General features: G+C 39.9%; 1 protein-coding gene across 2 annotated transcripts in view; it reads left to right on the top strand.

Annotated features, from left to right (window-relative positions):
- Window positions 1-16,510, top strand: part of UBN2 (ubinuclein 2) — a 99,490-nt gene that overhangs the window by 14,786 nt on the left and 68,194 nt on the right. For both annotated transcript variants that reach the window (XM_049893127.1, XM_049893126.1), the window contains exons 3-6: window positions 3,040-3,141; window positions 10,382-10,519; window positions 11,123-11,226; window positions 13,711-14,200. In XM_049893127.1, coding sequence (XP_049749084.1) covers window positions 3,040-3,141; window positions 10,382-10,519; window positions 11,123-11,226; window positions 13,711-14,200 — 834 coding nt within the window. The remainder of the gene's footprint in view (window positions 1-3,039; window positions 3,142-10,381; window positions 10,520-11,122; window positions 11,227-13,710; window positions 14,201-16,510) is intronic.

Raw genomic sequence — 16,510 nt, 5'->3', positions numbered from 1 at the left:
AGAGCCTATTCATATTTTAAATTTTCCCTAGGTAAATCTTAGAGGGAGCTAGCTCTGCTTAGACAAAATGTATGTTAGGACAGCAGAAAAAGATCTTTTTTTTTTTTTTTAATTAGAACATTTCATGGAGGAAAGGTCTAAAACTTGGACTAAGCTGTGAAGGGTGGGAGGATCCCGAGAGGAGTAAGAGACTATTCCAAATAAGGGGAAAGCATGAGGAAAGATAAGCAGATATGTTTAGGGGAGAGAGGAAAGATAGTTTGAATGGATCATAGTGTTCAAGTTGGAACATTGTAAGAAAAAAGTTGGAAAGGTACTTTGAGTCAACATGTAGAAGGCATTTAATGCCATATTAAGGGTTTTGGATTTATTTTGTAATAGGTAGAGTGCTTCTGAAGCATTTTGAACGGGGCGGGGTGGGGGGTGGGAGTGGGAAGGGAATGATGTAAGATGTTGTTCTATCAATGTTAATTAGGTGGTATTGTGCAGGGTAAGTTTGAGGGAGGAAGGGCTGGTTAAGCCATTCCTTGCATTTAAGTCAAACACAAGGGCCAGCATAGGAGCAGTGGCAGGTGGAATGGAAAGGAAGCTAAAAGATGTGAGCAGTCGTGTGGACAAAAGTTTGCAGGGAGTCGATGCAGAAATGATAATGAGGGTATTTTTAATGAGCATTATTGAAGTATAATATAAATAATATAAACACACCTCGTCCATTTTAAGGGAACAATTTGATGAATTTTGACAAATGCACTCAGTCGTGTAACAGCCACAGTCATGATGCAGAACAGTTCCACCACCTCAGAAGAGTCTCCTTGTATCCTCTTGCAGACAGTCCTCTCTCCCCAGCCCTGGCCCCTGGTAGTCACTGACCTGTTTCCTGTCACTACAGTTTTTGCCTTTTCTAGAAATTCCTGTAAATGTGCCTGGCTTCTTTCACGTAGTGTAATGCTTTTGGAATTCCTCCACATCATTGCACCTGTCAGTAGTTCCTTCCTTTTTACTGCTGAGTAGTAAGCCGTTGTATGGATGTACGGACCTTACCCACCAGATGATAGGCATTTGTGTTGTTCCCAGTTTGTAAGCATTCGTTCAGCCTCATAAAAGACTGCCCAAGTATCTCCCAGTGTGGCTGTATCTCTTTGGATTCACACCAGCGATACAGGAGAGTTCCAGTTGCTCCACATCCTTGTCAACACTTAGTATCCTCTATCTTTTTAATTTTAGATAATAATGAAGTTTTAAGGCAGGAGGAACAAAATGGGAATGTCAAGTGGGAGAAGCTTGTTTGGAGAACAGTGGAGGCGCTGATTTCCATTTGGTGCATTGAACTTAGGTGTCTTGACTAAAAATGACCCCATAGGTTCTACAGCTTCTAGCACCTTTACCAGAATGGCACTTTGGAGTCAGACATGGGTTTGAAGATTGGCTCTACCGCTTTCTAACTCTGTGGCCTCAGATAAGTTACTTGGCCTTTATCAGTGTCAGTTTTTTTTTGCATTTGACAAATGTGAAATAAAGATTTTTAGTATAGGATCTAGTGCAAAGTCTGCACTCATGAGTACTCGCTATCAGCATCAGCATTGCAGATCTCTGGTTACTTTTCTGGCTGATCTCCTCCCCACCTGTGGTCACACACAATAGCAGTAGCCACAGCCCTTCAGGTTACTTCCCTGTTCTGATCCCTTCAGTGGCTTCCACAAATGCTTGACTCCACTCATCCTTGTCTGCGCGTGAATTTCTTCAGGAAGCCAGGGTTAGGCCCTTGGTTTAAAGCTGTCTGTACAACCTGTGTTTTTCCTTTCTGCCATTCATCACGACTGTCATTATTTGTTTACTTTTTCTCCTCTCCACCGCACTAAAACCCGTGAAGGCTGGAACTGTGTCTGTCTTCATTGCTGTGTTCCTAATACATGGCACAGCGTGTGGCTTGTGGTAGGGCCTCGGAACTACATTTGCTGAGTAGATTGTTTAAGTTCCTTGAGGACAAGGACTTCTCATACTTAAATTTGAATTCCTTCTAATATGGAACATACTGCCTTCTGTAACATAAATTCTTAGCAGATACTTCTGAATCTAAGTAGTACTTAGGAATAGGCTCCATAACTTAGGAGTAGAATTACTGAATTAAATGAGATAAAGGGTTTTTTTTAAAGTATGTTATCATATTTCCATCCTGACAGTAATTCCTCATAGAGAGCTTAGAAAACATAGAAGAGGCAAAAGACGAAAATGAAAGAGTTTGGAAATGTCTCTTGGCAGATGCTTGCAGATTGCTTCCTAAAAGGGCTTTATTATATCCTCTTTTCAGAAATGTTTGATCATTCCGATTTCTTCTCTACCTTGCCAGAATTTTAAAAGTTTATAATTGGATAGAAATTGGTATCTTACTTTAATCGCATTTATTTGATTTATTAAGGTAATTGCTCTCCATTGAGTTGTAATGCTGCCTTTTACATCTTAAATTCTTATATACTAATGTAGGTTTACAAAAGTTCTGTGAATGTGTTTATTCTTATACTCATGCAATGTCTGTTTTAACTGTTGTAAATTTATTTAATGTGTAGTGGGACTGGTCCTCTTTACTAGTTTTCTTCTGTGAGTTTTTGTGTCCTCCTTAGTTAGACCTCTTTTTTTTTTTAGGGTGAAACAGTCCTTCACATACTTAATTGCTTTTGTGTAACTTTTTCTCAATAGGATAACTCGTATCCTAGAAATCCCCCCTTGTCAGAGTAGAGCTGACTTCCGAAAACTCATCCCCTGGAAACCCCATGGAGTACAGTTCTGCTCTGACACACAAGGGTCACCCTGAGTTGGAATCCACTTGACAGCAACTAGCTTTCTGTTGTTTTCTTCCATGCTCTACTCTTTGGAAGCAAACCATCAAGTGCAATTTACACTTAAGGTGTCGGAGAATTCAGTTCAACCTCTTGGAAGGGAGATGATCTACAAAAATCGTTAGGAATTCTTCTAACAGGTATTTTTTAACTTCATGGAAACAGCATGAGTACTGAGTCAGTCTAATGTATCTATTCTTTGCAGGGTGGGAAACCCCGTAAACACCGGAAGGATCGGCTACAAGATTTAATTGATATAGGCTTTGGCTATGACGAGACAGATCCATTTATTGATAACTCAGAGGCTGTGAGTAATGTACCTTTTACTATAACAGTGAATTCTTTGTTTGTTTGGGGTAGTAGAAATCAAGGGTAAAGCAACGAAAATAGCTCAATGAATGTTTTTGCTTGTGTTTTTTAAAGCCGTTTTCACTGCTTAAAGATTTTTCACTCTTTTTCCTTTTTTTGAAGGATACTGTGGATTTAAAGGAGCCCTGGTGGTACAGTGGTTAAAATCTCAGCTGCCAACCAAAAGTTTGGCAGTTCAAATCCACCAGCCACTCCTTGGAAATCCTATGGGACAGTCCTACTCTGTCCTGTAGGGTTGCCATGAGTTAGAATCGACGCAGCGGCAGTGGGTTTGGTGGATTTAAAATTTTTTAATGTTGGGTGGGCCCGTGATGTCGTTCTTACATGATTGTATTGGACTAGGATTCAGTAGACTGTCTCTGTAAAGGGCCGGATGATACATATTTTAGGCTTGGTGGTTCATGCAGCCTGTCACAACTCAGCTCTGTCATCGGAGCGTGAGTGTAGCCATAGATAATACATAAATGATGGGGTGTGGCTGTGTTCCAACAAAACTTTATTTTGGGACACTGAAAGTTAAATTTCATATAATTTTTCTGTGCCACAAATATTAGCCTTCTTTTAGTTTTTCCAGCCATTTAAAAATGCAAAACAATTCTTAGCTCTCGGTCTGTACAAAAACAAACAGCAGACCAGATTTGGCCCATGAACAAGTTTGCTGACCCCTCTACTAGACCATTACTTTGAATATGCTGTGTTCCATCCTAGGGTTCCTAAAAGAGTCTCTTTAGTTCTTTAATAGTTTTCAGACACGTGTGATTAGTATTGATTTCGTCATCTACTTTTTGCTAACTGATAGCAAAAAACTGTTTTGGGAAAAAAAGAAAAAGGAAGAAGAAACTTCTAGCAAGATGCTGAAAACCGTTACATTAGATTAATGATTCTCAGTCAGGGGTAGTGCACTTGTCTTGAACCACACATACTGAATTACAGTTCCTGGAGGTAAGGCCCAAATAAGAGATTTTTGCTGTTTGGGGTTTTGTTTTATTTTTGTGTGTGTGTGTGTGTGTGTGTGTGTGTGTGTGTGTTTTTTTCAGTTTTAAAACAATATATGCTTATGGCAAAACAACAGTAAAGTACAAGAGGGCACCAAGTAGAATGCGAAAGTACTCCAAAGTCCCACTTCCAAATCTTAAGTGCTATTAAGCTTGTGTAGTCATCCAAAAATTTCTGTGTAGAGTAAACATATACCTATATGTCCTTGAAGAATGCTAACACAAATGAGATCATAGTACAGGTAATATTTTTAACTTTAGCTTTTCTATGTATGTAGTTTTTTATGTATCCCACATTTCCTTTTAATTTCACTCATTCTACATGTAAAGTATTAACTCATTCCAAAATTCCATGGACAATTTTCATATGTTATACAGAAAAAAAAAATTTCCTGAAGTGAAAATGTTATCTTTATATGTCAAGCCCTACTTATCCAAGATAAGCATATTCAGGTTTGGAAAGAAGAAGCTAGCACAAAGAGTTTAAAGTAGTAAAAGCCAAATGAGAAGGTAACATTTACTTTGGATCTAGGAAAAATTTATAGAAGCGAATGGCTGAGGTATCAAAGTCCTGCCGATCAATCAGTAGCCCCCCCGCCCTGTGCCTTGACATAATGTATGTTCATGATAAAAAATACCTGTTAGAATCTCACATCGGCATGTAGATCTGTTCCTTCTAATGGCTGGCAGGGAATATATCTCTGTTGTGTAATTTGTGAAATGTTTTCCCTGTTGACGCACATTGAGATCGTTACCACTTTATGCCCTTACAGAGACTTGAGCATCTGTGCACATTTAAGTTTGTGTACTTGGGTAGATACATGCGCAGTATATTTATAGAGAGTAAATACATGCGCAGTATATTTATAGAGAGCAAATATGATATGCAGGATGAATTTCTGTTTTTGGAAATGTGTTGGTCAAAAGAGTGTATGTTGAATTTTTATTGATACTCCCAAACTTGGGCAGGTGTATTTCGAAATAACTTCCCAATGAGAACCATGTGATCTTGAAAGTTGGTGCTACTGGGTTGAATTAATCTAGCAAACATCATTAGAATGCATTTAATTGTTTACTGCTGCTATGCCTTTTGATCAAACCCTACAGCTTTTCCTTTGGAATCCTCTTTTTCTTATAAAACAATGAGTGTTTAGAGCCTGTAGCGGTCCGTTGACCACACAGCAAATGAATGAGGGCATTCCATGGTTTGGAATAGGTGAGGCATGTGTTCTGACATTCTTCCAATACTACAGTAATCTAAAGCCTGTGGTTAGGATACCCCTGCACTGTTAGTGATTAATTAGGAGGTACAGAAAGTGACACTGAGGTGACTGTCACAGTACAGAAAGCATGTCTTTTTCCTGTCCCTGTAGTGCTTGGTGGTAGAGGTGATGACAGCATGTAGTGGTGGAAGGACTCAGAGCAGAGGCACACTGGGTGCCCTGTCACACTCCTACGTCATTTCTGCTGTCCTGACATACACGGTTCACCATGCCAGGCAACCTGATCGGCAGACGTAAGATGTGCACAGTGCCCTTTAGAGTGGAGAGGGCTTCCTGTCACCTAAAAGAGTGTCAGCCAGTAAGTTAGGGCATGGGATGTCCTCAAGGGTCTCGTCCTTGATGGGGAACTCATGAGTTAGAGCTCAAGTCAGAAGACTTAGACTCTAGTCCTGACTCGGTTTCTCGTTTGTCCTGTTACCTGGAGAAAGTCTTTTTTCTTCTTAAGTATCTTCTGTGTGTGTGTGTGTTGTGTTGAAAACATACATGAAGCAAGTCCTTTAGCATCACCCAGTGTCCCCTGCCATGGGCTGCTTGGCCCGCAGAATTACTTTGTGGCTCAAATAAGATAATGAATATAAACCTGCTCTGAAAAGCATAAACCAAGTATAATGCGTTATAGGATCAGTGTAAACACTGCGTGATTGTATGGAAAGGAGATTCTGAATTCGGAATTACCCAAGGGAGAACTCAGCTGTATATAAGTGGGGGTTGCATGTATTCAGACCTATATAAATAGCATTTCTAATAGCTTCTTTTATAGCATTCAGAATATTTGAATAAAGTGTTTTTCAAACAGGCTTTTATAACCTGTAATTGGATTATATACCGATTTAGAGGCTGTGACCAGCATTTTTAAAGAAAGAGAAGTGGAATAGAATAGAATAGAAACTACCAGAGTACATCACTGATAGTGAGATTAAATAATTTTTATTTGATTTGTGTGTGCGTGTGTGCACTGCATTTTGGTGTGTGATGTATTTTCTACTCTGAGTTGTGGTAAAGAAAAATTAAAAGCCACTATTTTTTTTTTTATTTTAGTAAATAAGGGTAGATTTTGTAGATCTAAGTTGTTGGGTCATAAAATTCATTTCTGACATGTATAGGACAAGGTAAGTAGGTCCCTGTTATATAGGAGGAAATTGAGCTAAAAATACAGGCTGTTTATGGACCTGCAAGATAGTTTGGTATCATTGCCCTTAGCAGATTCATTGGTTCTTTTTGTGAAATGATTCAGACCTATAAAACAGCGTGATTGTGCAGTCGTGACCAGCATTATGCCCCGTTCTTTTTATGAAATGATTCAGACCTATAAAACAGTGACACAGCGTGATTGTGTAGTCATGACCAACGTTATGCCCCGTTCTTCTCACTGACTGCATAGTCAGCGTACTTTCAGTGTTTATTATTTGATAGAGTGAAAATACTACAAACACCTGAAAATAAATGTTTTTGAAGATTCTTTTTAGTCCCACATTCATGCTTCCAAATTATAAAAGGACTGAAAGAAAAACGTTTGCCTTATGATTAGTAAATAATACCAGACTGAGTAGCACTTTTATTTAGGTTGTCTCTTTTACATTTCACTAGTGCCTTGTGAAGTAAGTACCGTCCCCATTTTACAGCCCCCAAATTGAAGCTAAGCGATTTGCCCTGGATTATAGTAGGTAAGGAAACTCTGGTGGCGTAGTGGTTAAGTGCTACGGCTGCTAACCAAAGGGTTGGCAGTTCAAATCTGCCAGGCGCTCCTTGGAAACTCTATGGGGCAGTTCTACTCTGTCCTATAGGGTTGCTATGAGTCGGAATCGACTTAACAGCCCTGGGTTCTTGGGTTTATAGTAGGTAATCACCTGAATCCGGCTCTGATTCTCAGCTTCCGTACTCCGTGTCCTCTTCACACATTCTACTTAAACGGCGAGATGAAAAGCGCCTGAGGAGTTGACTTTTCTGAGCAGCCCCTGATAGCGGGAGCTCAGAACGCTGCGGGGCACTGCAGGACACAGACTTGAGCACGCAGAGCCCTGTCTGCCTGTGATGACTGGGTTTGCTGCAGGGATAGGCTGGGAGTCAGCCAGCGACTCTACCCTGACTAGCAACTGCAGTGGCACGGTGCCTAACCTCTCGGAGCCTGGTTTTCACTTATAAAACGGCAATAATATTTGCCTTCCTCGCCTCACAAGGGCATCAGGAGGGCCAAATGAAATAACGTATTCGAAGAAGCCTTGAAAATTAGAGAGCATTATACAAGCCCGTGTAAGCAAAGGCACAGGTCCGTTTATCTTATCACAGTTCAACACTTTCAAAATAATCTCTAAGTCTTTTCACGTTGAATCCTTCTTCCTCACGTCCTTCCTGTACGGACACCCACTGCCGGCCCTTTTTTGTGAAGTCTCATCTGTACCAAGAACGTAGTTCACTTCGTGTCTTTTCTTTTTCCGTGTTGCTATTATTGCTTATTTATTTTTCTGATTTCTTCTTGATTCGATCTGATACACTGGCAGCGCTTCCCTTTTCCATTCTCCGCAACTTTACAAGGATACAGGTTAAAAATCACAGTTTTTGTACTTACTCTTAATTCTTACAGTAACTTTTAGGTTGTGTCTATTCCTTGCCTCTAGTAAAGAATTGTCCTTAAAAACCTGCCTTTCCTTAAAGACTAGTTATGTAATTTGAAATGGCCCCTTTGTAGGGACCTCAGGTAGGAGGTATCTTGCTGTTGTTGGATAAGCAGTTCCTTTTTTCTCTCCCAATGTGAACCCCTTCCTTCGGTTAGGATTGACCTTTGTTTAATGTTTTCTTTTTGTCCATCTTCATCAGGTGAGAGAATGATAAACATTCAGACCTGGGCTTTGAGGACGTAAGGTTTCCCTCGGGGTCAGAGTGCCAGCCTGACATTGACCGTCAGTGCCGCTGCAGCGAGCAGTGCCCAGCTCATAGTACACCCTCCGCGGCGGGTGCTTACTGACCTGGGCCGTGGTTTTTCTCCTTTAAAACACAGACATGCTAAGGTTCTTTGAAACATTGTTTTCAGCAATTTCCCTACTTAAAAGCTGAGAGCTAAGACAGAAGAAATGGCCTTGCTATTCTTTATTACTTTATGACCAAGATTTACTTTTTGTTTCGATTTCTCATCAGAGTCTTTTGTCGTTTGGAAAAGTAGCAGTGATCATTCACATTTTCTCAGCGATGATATATTTAGGATTTACTTCATTGTTCCAGAAGTTTCTTTCTTGATAAATACCTATTGATCAGATCTAATTTTTATCCCATATATTAACTTTTTCTCAACTTATTCCACAATTTTTTTTTAAATAATATTTTGTTATGTTTTTGGTGAAAGTTTACACACCAAATTAGGTTCCCATTTGACAATTTCTACACAGATTGTTCAGTGACATTAGTTTATATTTTTCTTGATGTGTCAGATTCTCTTTAATTGCATTCTAGTTGTTTTGTTTCCAATGCTCAAGTTTCCCTGTCCCCTTATCTTCTCATCTTTGCTTTAGAATAATTGTTGATCTCTTGGTCTCGTATAGATGGTTTTTTAATGGAGTACTGTCCTCATGGGTAATATCCTTTATTTTGTGTGCCAATCTGTTATTTTGCTAAAAGGTGACCTCAGGATAGTTTCGGTTCAAGGTTTAAAGAGTATCTCAGGGCAGTAGTCTCAGGGAGTCCTCTAGTCTCAACTAGTCCATTAAATCTGGACTTTTTAAGAATTTGAGTTCTGTGTTTTTCTCTTGTTTTGTCAGGGTGCCTCTGGTGTGGCCCTGATCAGAACGCTTGGTAGTGGTAGCTGGGCATCACCTAGTTCTTCTGGTCTCAGGGTAGATGAGGTCATGGTTCTTGTAGCCTGTCAGCCCTGTAGACTAATTTCTTCTGTGAGACTTTGGTTTCCTTCTTTCTCTTTTGCTCCTGAAGAGTAGAGACCAATAGTTGTATCTTAGATGGCTGCTAGCAAGCTTTTAAGACCCCAGACACTACTTACCTCACTAGGATGCGGAACGTGAATTTTGTGATGCCAGTTGACTGAGTTGTCCCATGAGACTAAGGTCCTAAGCCTTCAAACTCAGAAAACCATTCTTGTAAGATGTTTGGTTATGTCTGAGAAGTATCTGTAACTGTGTCTTCTGTGAATATATATGCATGCATATACATATGTGTACATACACGTACATATAGATACTTTTGTCTGTACACACGCAGGTATTCACCTGTACCTATCTGTACACATGTGCCTGTATACCTACATATGTGACCATGTACTTGTTTTTTGTTGTATTTTAGGTTATTGTCGGTGTTGTTGCCGAAGAGCATGTCATGTTCTTTAGCACAAACATCATTTTCTCTTGGGCGCTTCTTAGTGGCATCTTTTACTTTGGTCAGGCTGTGCTCATTACATCCACATTCTGAGCTACTTTTCCCATCACAAAAAATAACAAGTGTCTGTGATCTAGAGAGTGATTTCCCCCTTCCATTTGGCAGCCACCAGTGAACATTGTTCTGTGTGTGTGTGTTTTCTCTCCTCTTATAAAAGTAGGGTCACGTAATATTTGTCCTCATGTGATTGACTTATTTCACTTAGCCTTATGTCTTCCAGATCCATCCATGTTATAATATGTTTTGCAGCCCCCTCATTGTTCTTTTTGGTTGCATATTATTCCGTTCTATGTCTGCACCGCACTTTGCATATCCATTCATCCGCTGAGGGGCACTTAGGCTGTTTCTATGATCTTGCAATTGTGACTAATGCCGCAGTGATAACAAGTGTACACAAACATCTTCATTGCAGTCAGTTGTGAGGAAGATCCTGCCATGGTGAATGAGTTTCTCTGGTACGTATTTACTTCATAATTAAAGACAATACGGTGAATCTGAAACCTTTTTTTTTTTTTTAATCTAGTATGACGAATTAGTTCCTGCTTCTCTAACCACAAAATATGGAGGTTTTTACATCAACACTGGCACTCTCCAGTTTCGTCAAGCTTCAGATACTGAAGAGGAAGATATTACTGACAACCAAAAGCACAAGCCACCCAAAGTGAGTCTGTCTGACATTGCAGCAGTACTGAGAACATTTAATTATTAGGATATATCTAGTTTTCATTTTGCCACAGCTGTGAACGTCAGGAAAAATAAAATGCTAACCATCTACAGTTAATTACATGCTTTAAAAACCAAGGTATGTAGAGAAGGGAAGATGAGGTATTTAGACCATGGTAGGGTTATGGTGTCTTTTAAAACTTCTCTCTGCGTATGTGGTCTGATGATCTACTATTTCTAGGAAATTAAGACTTGGTATAGGAATGATTGTTAATAGCGAACTATACAGCTCGTAGATACAGTATTTGGGAAATGGATAGATGAGTGACCTTCGATAACGGCTTCCTGAAGTGTGGCCCAAAGACAGCTTGCTCTAGAATCACCAGATTGTTTGTTAAAAATGAAGACTCCCAGGCCTTACCCCAGACCAGTGAATCAAAACCAGGGGTTGATTCACGGACACCAAGGATCTCCACTTCTAACAAGCGATTGTGAGGCCCACCGAAAGGTGAAATGAACCGCTGGCTGGGATACCGACGGCTGCGTCAGAGAGTAAAGCATTGGTATTTGGACAAGTGTGCATTCTCTGTTCATTTTACAGGTTTCCAAAATAAAAGAAGATGATATTGAGATGAAGAAGCGGAAGCGGAAAGAGGAAGGGGAAAAGGAGAAGAAGCCCAGGAAGAAAGTACCCAAACAACTGGGGTATGTTGAATTAAACATGTAAGAGGGGGCCAGTGTCAGAGTGTGGCCGCCTTTTCTCTAAAAGGGCAGATTCAGCACCAGTTCATCTAGTTGAAGCTGGGTCACATTTAGTACAGCATTTGTGGATGTCAGTGGCCTGTTGTATTTTAGTAATATTGTAGTATTTATTAATAAGTGGGGGCTCTGACATCATAGAGACTCAGTGATTTACGTCAGATTTATAGATTGGTTCACTGAGTTCTTTGCTCATTACAACTTTTTACCAAACAATTAGTTTGAGAAAATGGTGTAAACATTGAACAGATTGTTTTAATCTTTTGTTACTAAAACTAAGCTTCAAAGCCTGGGGGTTGAGGATGGGCAGTAGCCAACATTTAAATGACTTGGGTTCTTTTAATATTAAAAATTTCATTTTGATTTTATTTAGCCATTCTTAAAGCTTGTGATTTTAAGTGACTGTATTGCCCTTAAAAACCAAACAGAAATTCTCAAAAGCCTTAATAGAATAAAATGTTCGTAGTATGCAATCATAAAATTACCAATTGCCCGCTCTTGTCTCTGGCTGTTTTTTGCCAAACCAAGGAAAAGTAACTTGGGAGGGGCTGGATTTTCCTCCCATTTGTAGCAGGGAAGTTGCATGCTAATTTGGGCTTTCACTCTCCAAAAAGCTGATGTAGGGAGGTATTTCTCTCCTAATAAGTCTGAGATTTTAGTGACCCTTGAGTTGTTAAGAAATTATTAAGAAAAGAAGCATATATGGTTGACTTAAATGTTCACTATTTACAATCACACTTCTTTAGGAACAAAAGCTCCAGTAATGCCTTTTATTGAATTTATCCTTCTTTCAACTTTATAACTTACTAATTCAGCAATACTTATTGATCACCTGCTATATACCAGGCACTGTTCTAGATTAGATTTTGGGTGGGTAGCGATACATGAAACATGGGCCTGCCTGCAAGGTACTAATAATCTTTTAGGTCCTGTAGTGTACATTGAAGGAGCCCTGGTGGCACCATGGTTAAGCACTCGGCTGCTAACCAAAAAGTCAGTGGTTCAAACCCAACAGCTGCTCCGCAGAAGAAAGATACAGCAGTCTGCTTCTGTAAAGATTTTTTTAAAAATCCACTGCCACTGAGTTGATTCTGACTCACAGCAGCCTTATAGGCAGAGTAGGATTGCCTCATAGGGCTTCCTAGGCTGTAATCTTTGCAGAAGCAGATTGCCACATCTTCCTCCCACGGAGCGACTGGTGGGTTTGAACGACAGACCTCGGTTAGCAGCCAAGCGTTTAACCACTCCACCACCAGGGCTTCTATCCGTAAAGATCGTGGCCTTGGAAACTCTATGGGGCAGTTCTGCTCTATCCTGTAGGGTTGCCATGAGTCGGAATTGATGCAAAAGCAATGGGTTTGTTTTTTGTTTTTTTGTGTTTTTTTAGTACACACCAAAGCATCTAAGCCGTGGAAGTTGGAGACGTTTCCTTAGGTGATAGTTAAACTGAGACCACCCTTTCCGCATAGTCTCAGTAGGGAAAGTGTTGTCATTGAAAATCACACATCTCTACCTGATTGTCTAACGCTGCTGTTCCCCTTACTGAAGTGGAAAGTGGAATATGATCTGCAGTTACTAGCAGTTAGAATAGGGTCTAGGACGACGTGGCATGGTGGATAAAGATTCTCAGATACAGGAGATTTTGTTTTTCTTTCATGGTCTGAAGCACAAACCACCTTGGGTACCAGTTTGATATGGTGTATCATATGGCCTTCTCGAGTTGTAAGGCAAACCTATTTTCAGCAAAAGTGCATTTCTTTACTTAGTTCATTCTTTAGGTGACTATAGGTAGGCTAAAGAATGTGAACATTCCAGTATAACTTAGTACACCGACTTCTCACTTATCGACTCTCTCGTTATCTGACATTGCACATTTACGACAATAGGAGAAAATCTGTCCCACTATTTTATGCATTAATGACGTATATCTGACAGTAATGAACATGGAGGTGCAAGGTGAGAGTAACGCTGGCTGTGATGGTTAAGGTTATGTGTCAGCTTGTCTGGGCCATGATTCTCAGTGGTTTGGCAGTTATATAATGGTATAACCATTCTCCATTTTGTGATATGATGTGGTCACCCTCCATTTTCGCTTAACAACCTGGTCTTTGGAGCATAACCATATGACTAAGTGTGGAGTGGGTATATACTTCAATAAACCTGAGCTACATTCAGGTTTGTTTCTGTTGACCCACTTCCTTTACATCACTGTAATGGCCATTTCTCAGTCTACCTTTCATAGATGACTTAATCCAGGTAATGTTTAAGAAGACACTATTGTAAATGTATAATTTAATGAGATATTAAGGTGAAAGCAGTTTGCTCTGCCACCTGTCAAGTGATTATTTTAATTCTCTGCCTGCTTATTTACACGAGACTTTAACCTTCAAAATCATTTATAGCCTAACCGTTCACCTTCTGTCTTCACAGAGTTGTGGCTCTAAATTCACACAAGTCTGAAAAAAAGAAGAAACGTTATAAAGATTCTCTTTCTCTAGCTGCCATGATCCGGAAATTTCAGAAAGAGAAGGATGCATTGAAGAAGGAACCTAACCCCAAAGTCCCAGCGACCCTACAGACCTCTGGTCTGAATAAGCCCCCCTCTGCCACTGTTGCATTGGGAAATGATGTCTCGGACTTAAACCTGAGCAGTGCCGACCCAGACCTCCCCATTTTTGTTAGCACAAATGAACATGAACTGTTTCAGGAAGCAGAGAATGCCCTAGAGATGCTAGATGATTTTGACTTTGACAGATTACTGGATGCTGCTTCTGATGGGAGCCCCCTGTCTGAGTCAGGGGGAGAGAACGGAAACACTACCCACCCAAGCTACGCCTCTCAGGTTACGCCCAAGCTGGTACCCACACTCCCAGAGGGTCTGCCTGTGCTTCTTGAAAAACGTATCGAAGACCTCCGCGTCGTAAGTGTAATGGTTCTCTTTGTTGTTATTTTCTCTACAAACATAACAATGAATACTTTTTTTAAGACAAAAATAACTCACGATCCCAACACCCTTATCATAGCTGCTGTTTATTTTCCACGTTTCTTTGTAGGTATTGGCTATACATACAGGCATTTTCTTTTAAATAGAAATAACTATAGTTATAACATGGATACAGGTGACGATTTTATTATTTCACTTCACCTTGTAGCATAAACATTTCTTTGCATAGGTCTCATAGGTACGGTTTTTATTAGCTACATGGTCCTGTAAGGTAAGGAATATGGAGGGAAGCAAGGAGCAAATAACTACCTTGCAGAAGTGCGCCTGACCTTGGCTGAGACTATATCGGTACCTAGTTATTGTAGAATCTACTTTACCAGCTAGTCCGCAGCTTTAGTGACCATGCATTTTTCTGTGTTCCCGCAAGGACAAACCCGATAGTCAGGCTTTTGGAGGATGACCGTAGATTCCTCTCCAAATCGACTTGGATTCACAACCTTCTTAGTTTAACTCACTGCAAATCCAGTTATGTTAGCACACGTGTTCTCCATTTTATCTCAGGAAGATAAAATTTTGACTTAAAGTGAGCCAAACCTAGCTCAAGATGCCTGCTTTTTATTTATTTTAGCGTGTACGTCTGAACACATGTCGCTTTTTCATCTGTTTTTTTTTCTAATTACAAAAGTAATACAAATCCCGCAGAATGTATTTTGTACTTAGGGAAAGACTCCCCCATTATTGCACATTCCTTGACCCCAACAAACTGCTACTGTATGCCATTGAGCCGATTCTGACTTAGTGACCCTATATGACAGAGTAGAACCGCCCGATAGGGTTTCTAGGGCTGTAATCTTTACGGGAGCAGATCGCCAGGTCTTTTCACCTTTGGAATGGCTGGTGGGTTTGAACCACCGACCTCTTGGTTGGCAGCCTAGTGCTTAACAATTGTGACATCAGGGCTCCTTAACAAACCACTGTTAAACTGCTCTTTATTTTTCTAGATTTTAATCCATGTATTTGCAAATATTGTACTGTTATTTAAAATAATTATTAATAGGATTGTAACATATTGACTGTTCTTCTAGGATTACAATAATCTATTTGAATAACATTCTAAAATTTATTAGTCATCTGTATACAATACACAAGAAGGCAGTTGTTCAGACAGAACAAGGGGATAATGTGTGATTTAAAATCAGGAAAGGTGTGAGTTAAGGCTGAATCCTTTCACCATACTTAATCTGTGTGCTGAGCAAATAATTTGAGAAGCTGGACTCTGTGAAGAACCTGTCATCAGGATTGGAGGAGGACTCATTAACAGCCTGTGATACGCTGATGAAACCTTGCTTGCTGAAAGTGAAGAAGACTTGAAATACTTACTGATGAAGATCAAAGACCACGGCCTTTAGTATGGATTATACCTCAACATAAAGAAAACAAAAATCCTCACAACTGGACCAGTGAGCAACATCGTGATCAATGGAGAAAATATTGAAGTTGTCAAAGATTTCATTTTGCTTGGATCCACAGTCCACACCCATTGAAGCAGCAGTCAAAAATCAAGCAGTGTGTTGCATTGGGCAAATCTGCAAAAGACGACTGTAAAGTATTAAAAAGCCAGATGTCACTTTGAGGACTAAGGTGCACCTAACCCATACCGTGGTATTTTCAGTCGCCTCACATGCATGTGAAAGCTGAACAATGAACAAGGAAGACCAAAGAAAAATTGACGCCTTTGAATTATGGTGTTGGTGAAGAATATTGAGTACATCATGGACTGCCAGAAGAATGAACAAATCTGTCTTGGAAGAAATACAGCCAGAATGCTCCTTAGAAGCCAGGATGGTGAGACTTCATCCATCCCATGTGCTTTAAGCACGTTATTAGGATGGACCAGTCCCTGGAGAAGGACATCATGCTTGGTAAAACATAGGGTCAGTGAAAAAGAGGAAGACCCTCAATGAGATGGATTGACACAGTGATACAGGACTAGGGTCTCTGTGAGTCAAAACTGACTTAATTGCGCCTGACAACATGTTATATTTATTTGTATTTATTTTTCTTAGGTCTGTCTCAATTTTAAATATCTGGTTAGGGGAGCGAGAGATTTGTCTAATTTTTCGAACAACTGGCACTTGGATTTTATTTATCAATTCTTTTTTCTGTTTTTTGTTCATTAATGTTTCTTCTGAAGTCATGACTTATTAATTGGCTCCTCTGTATCTTTACTAATTTAATTTTAGTCTACTTCATCAGTCCAGGACTTAGAGAAATTTGTGACTGTGT

The sequence above is a fragment of the Elephas maximus genome, chromosome 8, assembly GCF_024166365.1.
Source record: "Elephas maximus indicus isolate mEleMax1 chromosome 8, mEleMax1 primary haplotype, whole genome shotgun sequence".
Lineage (NCBI taxonomy): Eukaryota > Metazoa > Chordata > Mammalia > Proboscidea > Elephantidae > Elephas > Elephas maximus.
Note: the sequence above shows the minus strand (reverse complement) of the source record. Positions and strands in the feature narration are given on the sequence as shown.